Source organism: Haliotis cracherodii, unplaced genomic scaffold (assembly GCF_022045235.1).
Source record: "Haliotis cracherodii isolate W230 unplaced genomic scaffold, xgHalCrac1.p SCAF_2, whole genome shotgun sequence".
Taxonomy (NCBI): Eukaryota; Metazoa; Mollusca; class Gastropoda; order Lepetellida; family Haliotidae; genus Haliotis; species Haliotis cracherodii.
In genome coordinates this window covers 20198986-20212217 of record NW_027266275.1, presented here as the reverse complement: position 1 = coordinate 20212217, position 13232 = coordinate 20198986, and the positions used below count along the sequence as shown (strand labels likewise).

The 13232-nt window shown below is 43.5% G+C and overlaps 2 protein-coding genes across 5 annotated transcripts in view; both read left to right on the top strand.

Moving 5' to 3' along the window:
- LOC139467396 (G protein-activated inward rectifier potassium channel 3-like) overlaps positions 1-13232 on the top strand; it is a 135351-nt gene that overhangs the window by 28025 nt on the left and 94094 nt on the right. The window lies entirely within an intron of this gene.
- LOC139467503 (uncharacterized) lies at positions 8655-9437 on the top strand. The gene has a single exon (XM_071249041.1). It carries the CDS (start codon positions 8655-8657, stop codon positions 9435-9437), a length of 783 nt encoding a protein of 260 aa, XP_071105142.1.

Below are 13232 nucleotides of genomic sequence, written 5' to 3'. Positions count from 1 at the left end.
TTATTATTCAGGGCCAGCAGGAGATGGGAGAAAGATATGAACAGCTCAATGCATACTCTCTTATAGGTCGGCCATGAATACACCTCCTGATTAAAGCTGAGGACTGAGGAATGTCATCCTCCTCCTGTCTCCTTAATTTCAATGGCCGGCATTATTTTGACCTTGGCCTTTACTCATGATAGATGCTACAGGTAGTTCTAGATATGCTCACGAGTTTGATGAAAACTTGCTGTCAACTTTTCAGGTTGTTCGGGAGTGTATGTTCACTCAATATGTCGCCTTTAGGTACGAATATGAACCTCAATTTTTAGTTAGCCTTATGGCACAATACCCAATGCTGCAGTGTTCATTCTGGAGTGCAGCAATGCAGTGTCTTTTCAATAATGATGCCAGAATTTTCACCCACATGTGGCTTTTGGGTTCATGGTTTCTAATACGAAGGATCTCAAAAACTTTCAACATTAATAATCGACAATGTGCTTCTTTTGCCAGTGTTCATACGGAACTGAGCAGTGTGCAATGTTGCAAAGCGAGGTCCTTCACATTGCGTGAGACGTTCATTATTCTCTCATATTACCGAATGAAATATCGCTTTTAGCTTGGTTGCAGTACCTGACATGTAAAACAGGGTGTTTGAATGGTTCTTGTTATCTACAAGCAATATTACGATTGGCCAACGTGAGCAAAGCTTTCTATTCGCAACTTCGGAAAATCAACAACACAGAAAGTCAAGCATCAAAAGACGCAATTGATTTTTTGGCTGAAACAAAGTATGGCAAAAGACGGCGAATCTTGCTTGTGTTTGGACAATACAGACTTTCACATTCATGAGTTTGGTAATCAGAAAACCAAATAACAAGTGAAAGATTGACCCAATTACTTTCTTGATGTCACAATGGGCGGAATCTCGCCCTTAATCAAGGAATGACCCAATTGCATTCTTGCTGTCACAATGAGTGAAACATCGTCCTGAATCATTAGTGATGTCCCTTCGTCAGCCAGGATCTAGTGGATGTGATTTTGAGTGCTTAACTTGTTATGACAGCACCACACACATACATGGGATATGTCTACCACATATTCTCTTGGGGCTGGCATGCCATAATGTGACTAAAATACTGCCACTTTCGACACAGCTCACTGATTCATGCATTATAATGAGGAAAGACAAACTCATGGTAATGAATACTGGTTGCTCTCAGTCTGATGAGAGAAAGTAGATTATATAGAGGAGCAAGAGACAAACCTGCATAATGATCTTGTCTGAAGGTTCAGGAGAAATATGATTTCCTTTTGACAAGGTGATTGTTTTGATCACAGGGCTCCTCAGCAAGTCTGTTGTGTCCGATCTCATTGTGTGCTCCTTGTTAGTGTCTGATCCCATTGTGCACCCCTCAGTTGCCTTCTGAAATCAGTGAGTCTTCAGAAAGACTGTGACGTCTGATGTCACTGCATGTGCACCCCTCAGTTGCCTTGTTGTGTAATCAGTGAGTCTTCACCAAGACTGTGACGTCTGATGTCACTGTGCACCCCTCAGTTGCCTTGTTGTGTAATCAGTGAGTCTTGACCTAGACTGTGACGTCTGATGTCACTGTGCACTCCCTCAGTTGCCTTGTTGTGTAATCGGTGAGTCTTCGCCTAGACTGTGATGTCTGATGTCACTGTGCACCCCACAGTTGCCTTGTTTTGTAATCGGTGAGTCTTCACCTAGACTGTGACGTCTGATGTCACTGTGTAATCAGTGAGTCTTCACCTCGACTGTGACGTCTGATGTCACTGTGCACCCCCTCAGTTGCCTTGTTTTGTAATCAGTGAGTCTTCACCAAGACTGTTACGTCTTATGTCACTGTGCACCCTTCAGTTGCCTTGTTGTGTAATCAGTGAGTCTTCACCTCGACTGTGACGTCTGATGCCTTGTTGTGTAATCAGTGAGTCTTCACCAAGACTGTGACGTCTGATGTCACTGTGCACCCCTCAGTTGCCTTGTTGTGTAATCAGTGAGTCTTCACCAAGACTGTGACGTCTGATGTCACTGTGCACCCCTCAGTTGCCTTGTTGTGTAATCAGTGAGTCTTCACCTCGACTGTGACGTCTGATGTCACTGTGCACTCCCTCAGTTGCCTTGTTGTGTAATCGGTGAGTCTTCGCCTAGACTGTGATGTCTGATGTCACTGTGCACCCTACAGTTGCCTTGTTTTGTAATCGGTGAGTCTTCACCTAGACTGTGACGTCTGATGTCACTGTGTACCCCCTCAGTTGCCTTGTTGTGTAATCAGTGAGTCTTCGCCTAGACTGTGATGTCTGATGTCACTGTGCACCCTACAGTTGCCTTGTTTTGTAATCGGTGAGTCTTCACCTAGACTGTGATGTCTGATGTCACTGTGCACCCTACAGTTGCCTTGTTTTGTAATCAGTGAGTCTTCACCTCGACTGTGACGTCTGATGTCACTGTGTAATCAGTGAATCTTCACCTTGACTGTGACGTCTGATGTCACTGTGCACCCCTCAGTTGCCTTGTTGTGTAATCAGTGAGTCTTCACCTCGACTGTGACGTCTGATGTCACTGTGCACTCCCTCAGTTGCCTTGTTGTGTAATCGGTGAGTCTTCGCCTAGACTGTGATGTCTGATGTCACTGTGCACCCTACAGTTGCCTTGTTTTGTAATCGGTGAGTCTTCACCTAGACTGTGATGTCTGATGTCACTGTGCACCCTACAGTTGCCTTGTTTTGTAATCGGTGAGTCTTCACCTAGACTGTGATGTCTGATGTCACTGTGCACCCCTCAGTTGCCTTGTTGTGTAATCAGTGAGTCTTGACCTAGACTGTGACGTCTGATGTCACTGTGCACTCCCTCAGTTGCCTTGTTGTGTAATCGGTGAGTCTTCGCCTAGACTGTGATGTCTGATGTCACTGTGCACCCTACAGTTGCCTTGTTTTGTAATCGGTGAGTCTTCACCTAGACTGTGATGTCTGATGTCACTGTGCACCCTACAGTTGCCTTGTTTTGTAATCGGTGAGTCTTCACCTAGACTGTGATGTCTGATGTCACTGTGCACCCTACAGTTGCCTTGTTGTGTAATCAGTGAGTCTTGACCTAGACTGTGATGTCTGATGTCACTGTGCACCCCCTCAGTTGCCTTGTTGTGTAATCAGCGAGTCTTCGCCTAGACTGTGACGTCTGATGTCACTGTGCACCCCCTCAGTTGCCTTGTTTTGTAATCGGTGAGTCTTCACCTAGACTGTGATGTCTGATGTCACTGTGCACCCTACAGTTGCCTTGTTGTGTAATCAGTGAATCTTCACCTTGACTGTGATGTCTGATGACACTGTGCACCCCTCAGTTGCCTTGTTGTGTAATCAGTGAGTCTTCACCAAGACTGTGATGTCTGATGTCACTGTGCACCCCTCAGTTGCCTTGTTGTGTAATCGGTGAGTCTTGACCAAGACTGTGACGTCTGATGTCACTGTGCACCCCTCAGTTGCCTTGTTGTGTAATCGGTGAGTCTTCACCTAGACTGTGACGTCTGATGCCTTGTTGTGTAATCAGTGAGTCTTCACCTCGACTGTGACGTCTGATGCCTTGTTGTGTAATCAGTGAGTCTTCACCAAGACTGTGACATCTGATGTCACTGTGTGCCCCTCAGTTGCCTTCTGTAATCAGTGAGTCTTGACCTAGACTGTGACGTCTGATGTCATTGTGCACCCCCTCAGTTGCCTTGTTTTGTAATCAGTGAGTCTTCACCTAGACTGTGACGTCTGATGTCACTGTGCACCCCTCAGTTGCCTTGTTGTGTAATCAGTGAGTCTTCACCAAGACTGTGACGTCTGATGTCACTGTGCACCCTGTCAGTTCCCTTGTTGTGTAATCAGTGAGTCTTGACCAAGACTGTGACGTCTGATGTCACTGTGCACCCCTCAGTTGCCTTGTTGTGTAATCAGTGAGTCTTGACCTAGACTGTAAGGTCTGATGTCATTGTGCACCCTTCAGTTGCCTTGTTGTGTTATAATTATCCAAATTCTGTCAGTTGATATATTCAAAAGTATATGTGTTTTGGCTGTGTTTATTACAAACATAGATTACAAACATAAGTCCACAAGTCCAGGAAAACAATGAGCTCTTTATATTACCAGATAGTGTAATAACAGGATTAACTTGCGTAATTCAGTACGGATTTCTTGAAATGCTATTTCCAATGACGTAAGGATGTGTGTTTGTGGGGAGTAATAATGAAATTTATCGGAGCCATTAATAACCTCACGATTTAAGCGGAAAAGCAGTATCATCAGGGCATTAGTGTGAGGGATGGCTGCGTATAAGGTCACGCCATCCTGCTTGTACGTGTTGGGTACAGATGTATTCTTCAGACATAATAATCTTGTATTTAGCTATCTTAAGTCTGAAAAGGTTAAGAGCTCAAGGCATCATTTGTTACGTTGTTTTGGACATGGATGTGTCCATTGATGACTAAACCTTCAGTACCCTGTACACAGCCAAATGTCTCAAGAATATTCTGTATGAAATATGTCAGAATAGGTTTTCCGAAGACGTGAGACAGTAGATTGCCATCTTTCATTTTATTTACACAGTTCTGTCAATATGTATGTACGTAGAGAGAAAAACCGAAGTTAAGGTCATTGATGCCATGGATAATGATTACACAGCACCCTCATGTACATCTTGTGCATGATGGGCGGTGGGGTAGCCTAGTGGTTGAAGTGTTTGCTTGTCATGCTGAAGGCCTGGGTTCAATTCCCCACATGGGTATAATGTGTCAAGCCCATATCTGGTGTCCCCCGCTGTGATATTGCAGGAATATTGCTAAAGGCGGCGTAAAAGACGAACTCATTTATTCACTCTTATGCATGAGTATTATTTGTTCAGGTTTATAATGTTTCTCAACAGTGCCTCATTCAGAAGATTTATACTGTTGTAAGTGTGTGTTTTGTTATCAGAAAATGTGTCTCTTGTCACGTACTTGAGGGTCTGCTAACACACCCTTCCGAAAACAGAAACCTTAGATTGCCACTTTTCATTCTGATGTTTGAGCAACAGCACGACACAGTGACAGACTATCATCCAGTACCAAAGACAGGGACATTAAGGGGAAGGTTGGATGACCTGGCTTGCATGTTTGCTTCACACTTTTGTCAACCATAGGATATAAAGTAACTGATAGATAGATCCTACAAGGATGCTTCCTACAAGGCAAGTGTTTCTCGCCTGACAGACAGAAACAAATACATCTCTTGACACGCAATATGTTTGATGAGAGAAAACATTATTGGTGACCATTGGATAACTGGAGAGCAGGCTGAGGGAAAGCTTCGCCTCGGTCTTACCTTCCCTCTGCTTTCTTTCCAAGGGCAAATCCCAATTAAAACAGAGGAGGAGTAAATTTTTAAGTTTACACAAATAAAACACTCACGTATTACATATTCCTGGTAAAAATTTATAAAAACTGTCCTGTATAGTAGGCCTCGGTGGCCGATTTGGCAACAAGTACAAGTCAATAATAATAATAATAATAATAATAATAAATAGGCTATTTGTATTGAGCATATTTCCACACCACTCGGGGGCATGCTCAAGAATCATTCTCAGCTCCCTGGGGAGTATACAACCCAAGCTGTATGTGAGTTCGAAGACCAGGATAGGGAACTATTTTAAGAAAAGTTCATTCAGGAATAACGAGTAATTGTATTGGAGGAAGATGTTTGAAAAAAACCCAGGCTAAAACAATGTAACTATTTCAACGGAGGTACAGGTTTTTATATAGTTGAAAAAACCCATTCACTTCATTCCGTCATTGAGCATAGGTGAACCCTGCAATAAAGATATTTAGAAGTCATTATCCTAACATCAAGAACCTCCGACAGTAGATGATATCACGGAAGGTTTCATAGTTACTAGGGTGGTTCCTTGGATGAGATGAGAAGTTGAGCCTTGTATCACAGTCCTGACTGACCCATGGCAGACTGAGGTCCCCCCCCCACCCCACCCCCCATCCTGTCTAATGATGTTGTGGAGATGATAATGATGGAACTGTCATTGATCAAGTTCAGTGGATGTTACCGTCTCCTCTGGTCTCTGAATCACATTTCCGCCAGAATCTCATTACTCTGTCATTATTCCACAAAGAAAGCACCAGCATTAGCTTATCTTATATCATGCTAAAATCAATTAAATATAGATAAAGTTCTTTTGTCTGATGTTTATACGTTTAGTGTGAGTGCATCGCAAACAAGACATTACCCTTTTGTCCTCACCCATCGGCGGTCTCTGCATGGAGATTGAAGGTGAACATGCAGTAGATTAAAGAGACTGTGTGATGAGACCAGGACACGTATGGCGGCGACAGGAAGATGAAAACACATGGTGGATGTTGACAGTATCACACATTACGGGCATCTACAACCCACTTAACAAGGGCATAGGGGGAGATTTGTGGGGACTGACTTAGGAGAAATCTTTGTTGTACAAGGGGGTGTTTTTGCTCATCAAGAAAGATTAAAATTTGGCATGTCAGAAGATCTTTTTTAGATAAGGGTTGGGTGTATGACATATGTGATGAATATGTGATAATAATAATGATAATAATCATGATAATAATAATGATGATGATAATGTTACTTTTAGAATGCATTTGTCCACATACCGATGCATGCATGTGGTTAAGAACAGAGAGATGATAGTTGTCGGCACTTGAAAGAGATACATTTTATATGTGACTTGAAGGTTGTCAGAGTCTCGCAGAGTTTATTTTGAAGTTGTAAGGCATTCCAAAGAATTGGTGCAGCATGAGAGAATGACCTTTCTCTCTTTGCACTTGAAGGTGGCGTGAGAAGCTTGAAGTCAGTTTGCTGTTTATGTGGAAGCCAGTGTCTGGCGCTGCTATCTATTTGAATAATAAGTGTTGAATGAGTTCAAAATGAAGGCGTATTGGTAGCATAGCTTCCATATTGGAACTGAATACATTTATTATTCGAATGAAAAGAAACACTATTGGATTTGACAGTAGTCGTTAGCGGAATACGAGCACAGCCGCTAATGGAAACTTGGTGAAAGGTAGCGGAATAACTTCAACTGTATCCCTCAAAAGTCGATCATAGTTGACCTACACTTTTTAGTGAAAAACAGAAAACAAATAAGCAACAAGTGAAGTCATTTCTTTTGGTTAGTCTGACCTGAAATCTTGACTATAAAACATAAAATCCATGGCATTGAGCAACTAGTATTCATATGCAAAATGCATCAGAATTTGTTATCTAAAGTGGGAGACGTGTTTTCTTGTATCAGTTATCACAAATAAATGGGCAGTAGTCAGGTATGGTCTCGGAACACTCTGAAGATGTCTGACATCTCTACCATCTGTCCACCAGATCCAAACCATCCTGGCAACTGTGTGTTAGCCAAAATACACACATCGGGATCTGGTCATGGAATATGTTAATAAAGTACAGATAAATAAAAAAAAATTGTGTAAGTGCCAATCAGCCACAGACGATTTGACTACTGTTGACATTGACTGACAGACCTTTGTATTAGTCCTGTTTACATCAAGTATTGGGCAAATACTAGATCTAGCTCTAAGATGTTAACAGTGAATGAAATTATTAGTGAAGTCGTTTATCCAGCTCTATGACTGATAAGCTTTCCATTTGACTCCCATCAATGTACGGGGCGGTCGGGTAGCCTTGTTGTTAAAGCGTTCACTGGTCATGCCAAAGACCCTGGTTCGATTCCCGACATGGGTACAATGTGTGAAGCCCATTTCTGGTGTCCCCCTCCTTGATATTGCTGGGATATTGCTAAAAGCGGTGTAAAACCGTACTCACTCACTCACTCACCCATCAATGTAAATTGATAGTGCATACAAAATGCGTTTTTGACGAAAATGAATGCGTTTTTGACGAAAATGAATAATCTGTATCAAAGGAGGATTATTATTTACATTCAGTGCGCATCAACTTCTTAATCAGAATTACATTCTCCGGAAACAAGAATTGAATAAAAAATATTTCCCCCGTTTCTTTTCTCCACTACTGTCATTTAAGTTTTGCATGCTGTGACAACAGTGTTGTAGTTTGGCGAATTGCGGAATTCAACGGATATGACCGAATGTGTTCGGTTGGCGATGCTTTCAGCTCCAATAGCGGCTGTGTGGTGATTCCAATGCGAACCGCTGTTACGACAATAATTACAGCATTGATATCGCATTTAAAACTATTCGCACTTGGTAGCTATGCATAGGACATTGCTTACATTACTTCCGATACTGCTATTTTTTATTCAAATAGATAGGAGGGTCTGAGTGAATGGCTTTTAGAACAGGGTAGATTTGGTCTGATTTGGTTTTAAGAGAAATAATCCGTGTGGCTGTATGCTGAACTTATTGCAACTGGTTAAATTGTATTTTATTCAGGTCAGTTAGCAATCCTTTACTATAATCTAGTCTCGATAACACTAGACATCTGACTAGAGCACTTTCAGATGTCATGTATTTTCTCATGTTTCCAATGGAACAGAAGATAGTTATATTACATGATTTGCATATGTGTCTTTGTGCTTTCTTGGATGGGACGTTTGGGAATTGAGATGAGGTTTAGACTTTATGTGTCACAGACGAAACAATTATTGTTTGGTGACACCAAAAATGTGCTCGTGCATCCCTACCCTCAGCCCCTCCCAACCCTCAGCCCCTCCCAACCCTCAGGCCCTACCAACCGCTCATCCCATAGCCCTAGCCTACACTCCCTCAACACCATATCCTTTCCTTACCCTTGTCAACTCTCCTTTCCCAACCTCAGCCCCTCCCAACCTCAGCCCCTCCCAACCTCAGCCCCTCCCAACCCTCAGCACCTCCCGACCCTCAGGCCCTCTCAACCCTCAGCCCCTCTTAACCTCAGCCCCTCCCAACCTTCAGCCCCTCCCAACCCTCAGCCCCTCCAAACCTCAGCCCCTCCCACCCCTCCCAACCCTCAGCCCCTCCAAACCTCAGCCCCTCCAAACCTCAGCCCCTCCCACCCCTCAGCCCCTCCCAACCCTCAGCCCCTCCAAACCTCAGCCCCTCCAAACCTCAGCCCCTCCCAACCCTCAGCCCCTCCCAACCTCAGCCCCTCCCAACCTCAGCCCCTCCAAACACTCAGTCCCTCCAAACCCTCACCCCCTCCCATCCCTCACCCCCTCCCATCCCTCAGCCCCTCCCAACCCTTGGCCCTTCCCAACCCTTGGCACTTCCCAACCTCAGCCCCTCTCAACCTCCAAACCCTCAGCCCCTCCAAACCTCAGCCTTATCCCTTCCTCTCCCTGCCCTAAGCCTTCCCTACCCTCCCTCAACACTTATCCCTTCTTTGCCCTCATCATATTCCTTACCCTCAGCCCCAAGCCCAGCTTTCCTGCCCTCAGCATCATCACCTCCACCACCTACTATTCTTAATTCCAACTTACATGCAGTGCAAGTACCTCCCTGCACTCAGCCCTAGTGTCCCGACCAACTGTCAGTCCCTCATCCATCCCTAAAACTTAACCTCATCACTCTCCAAATGCTCCCAATAACCATGGTCATAAATGTCTTGCTACCCTCGCCCCTTGTCTTCTTACCTATTCAAATCCTCAAACATCTACCAACCGTCAGTGCGTACAGCCCAGCCTCAGGCCAGTTCTCTGCATTACCCTTTGAGCAATTCAGTCTACATCCCCGCCCTTCATCCTAGCCATGAACATGCCGGGTGATGTAGGCAATAACCCCATCAGGTTCTGTCAGTAATGTAGGCAGGACGTGACGAAACTAACACGGACCGTGCTTCTCTATCCCTGTCCGACACCTTTGGCTTATTTTGTCAGAACTATTGATTGTATGGAGCTTTCAGTGGAATTGGTCTTCTGTGGTTACAGTGACATTGGGTCATACCCATTTACTCTTGCATGTTAGAGAAGAAATGAGCTATGAATCAAACACTATCTTCATTAATGTTTCTGGAATCTCATTCATATTACAACTGACCTGAGGATAGTCAGATATCGAGGATTATCGAGTTAGATAATGGATATAAGCCTTCCAGGAGTGACTGAAACTTTGAAAGTTTGATTTCCTGCACAGACAGGCCAGACAGAACCCCCGGGAAGCAAGGGAGGTAATTTCCTTACTTCCTTTATCTGTACTGTGAGGACAAGGCTGGTGTACTTCTGGACATGCAGTTCTTGTAATCAGATCTACCTATTACAATTCCTATAAATAATTTGAAGATTGGTGATAGGTAGGTAGGTTATAGACAAAGGAAGAAGGACTCTCCGTCAGAATCTCATCACAGACACTTGTCCAACCATGTATCCATAAGACTCCCCTTCGGGATTCCGGGCTAGAAGTGGTCCCCAGCAACCTCTGATGGTCATACATGGTGACTTAGTGAATCAGGTGGTCAGGCACTGTGACTTTGTTGATAGCGTGTCAACTTACTGCAACAATATTGATCGTTGCTCATAATATCATTCACTGGATTGTCTGGTCAAGACTTGATTATTAATATGCTGTCTTCATATAGCTGGAAATTTATTGAGTGCAATGTTGCACAACAAACCCTAGGTAGAATAGGTCTTCAGCAACCCATGCTTGCGGTAAAAGGCGACTATGCTTGTCGTAAGAGGCAACTAACGAAACGGGTGGTCAGGATCGCTGACTTGGTTGATGCATGTCATCGATCCCAATTGCGTGGATCCATGCTCATGATGTCAATCACTGGATTGTCTGGTTTAGACTCGATTATTTACAGACCGCAGTCAAATAGCTGGAATATTGCTGAGTGTTAAACAAAAAAACAACCAACCTACAACAAATGACCAAACAAACAAATCTACCCATCCACTAGATCACTCACCAATCAACTCACTATTCCTGTTCCGATCAACCTATCCAGCCAGCTATCCACTGCAATCGACCCTACCACAAATTCACACAGTCTACACAGCCTCGCACTCATCCCCGCCTATCTGACTCCAAGATTTCCCACCTGTCAGTTTTTACATCATTGATCTGCCTATTGTACATGTAATATCCAATATAACTGCTGGGGGGTTGGGTTGGGGAGGAGGTTAACCTGTTGCAAGATCCATCATGTTGGTTCAGTCCCTCAAGGTATGACGTATGGCCACACACAGCCAACATGACTAATTCTACCATCCAGGTTTAGATCAAAGCCATGGTTATTGACCTCCCATGGTCAGACTTAAGCCAAAGTGTTTGATTATGCCTCCCAGGGTCAGATCAAATACAGTAAGGTTGATTCTACCTCCCAGGGTCACATAAAAGCCGGTATGGTTGATTCTACCTCCTAGGGTCACATAAAAGCCGGTATAGTTGATTCTACCTCCTAGGGTCAGATCAAAGCCAATATGATTGATTCTGCCTCCTAGGGTCAGATCAAAGCCGGTATGGTTGATTCTACTACCCAGGGTCAGATCAAAGCCGGTATCATTGATTCTGCCTCCTGGGGTCAGATCAGAGCCAATATGATTGATTCTACTACCCATGGTCAGATCAAAGCCGGTATCATTGATTCTGCCTCCTAGGGTCAGATCAAAGCCAATATGATTGATTCTGCCTCCTAGGGTCAGATCAAAGCCAGTATGATTGAGTCTGAAGCACAGAGACAAACCCAACATGAATGATTCAGAATTCAATCAGACCTGTCTATAAATCCCAATTTTCATGAATTCTTACTGCCCAAACTTGATATTCTAGCTCCAAAGACCCCTTCATAACTGGCAAGCATTTCTGGCTTATATCATCACCACTATTGATCAGTGAGAGCACTCATTGTGATTGGGCTTCTGAGATTACCGTAACTGCGGCCTGCCTACCCTAGCCATTATGGCATACATCTCATATTCACCTGCTAATGGATAACGCACCATCACTGCAGCCTTTCATACCTTATTTTATTGGGATATAATGCACTTTATAATCCAACAGTTGGAGTCAATCTGGGTCGATGCCATAATTTGTCAAGTGAATATATCAACCCATCAATGTGGCCAGCAGTGACCAGAAGTATCTGGACAATGGAAGCCGCATTGTGTTGCCTGCCACAGCTGTACATGGCTTGTGGCAACTTGATCAACTGGACAATAATAGTACCACAGACCGACCAGGATTCACATCTGCTGGGGGTATATATTTTGGTCTTTGATCGAATCTTGTCAGGTTTAGGATTCTAGGTGTAGATGTACTCATGTGAAAGAAAACCAGGAACCAGGATAGTTTTGTACCAGTATTTAATTTAAAATTTGACTTTAATTTAGAATTTGACTTTGACAGAGATGGTATTTCTCCCATTTGTTCTCTCTTTGGTCTTGAACTTACTGCAGGTATCTAAAGATGTTTTGTGCCCATTGTGGTGACCTAGCTGTGAAGATCCAGGGTAGAATAGGTCTTCAGCAACCCATGACTGCCGTAAAAGGCGACTGATGGGATCGGGTGGGCAGGCACGCTGACTTGGTTGATGCCTCCAACGTATCCCAAATGTGTAGATTGATGCTCAATTATTGGATTGTCTGGTCCAGACTCGATGATTTACAGACCGCCGTCATATAGCTGCAATATTGCTGAGTGTGGCCTTAAACAAAGAAAGTGCAGAGTGATATTCTGTCATACATCAATGTTTTAGCTTCAAAAGTCCAAGTACAGACAAGCGGCAATGTGAACAGTTTGACAAACTGCAATTGAGGTACAACCCTAGTTTTTAACTTCTACCGCTGGTGTGCTGGAGATTCACTGGAACAAGAGGAAAATGAAAACATTAATCTTTTTAACGAGCAAGATTGATTCTTCTATTTTCCCATCTCAGTTATTCAAGTGTGAAATCAGCAAGTCCCTGACCTGAATATGTCAAGTCACTTGTATGTCTTGTTGTGACATTGCCGTTGTGATACATGGCATTTGGTTTGATATACACCTCTGTCTATTTTAGTTGTGTGTTATGAAATACTGGCATTAGGCATGATATGGTTTGGTATTATAGTATGACGCCCATGGAGTATAGGGTTATGATGAAGTTCTTATTGCATTAAGGTCTCATGTAAGTTAAAGAACACCCAATTCTTTCTTATCACTGTAATTAATCTGTTATGGAAAGAATTGGGTGTTCTTTCTTTTGGACATTGTCTACCTGAGATTGTCTACATGTGACATTGTCTGCTTATGACATTGTCTGCTTATGACATTGTCTGCTTATGA

Bases quoted from the DNA above. Each gene is read 5' to 3' on its own strand.
- LOC139467503 (XM_071249041.1), top strand. From the start codon at position 8,655: ATGTGCTCGTGCATCCCTACCCTCAGCCCCTCCCAACCCTCAGCCCCT.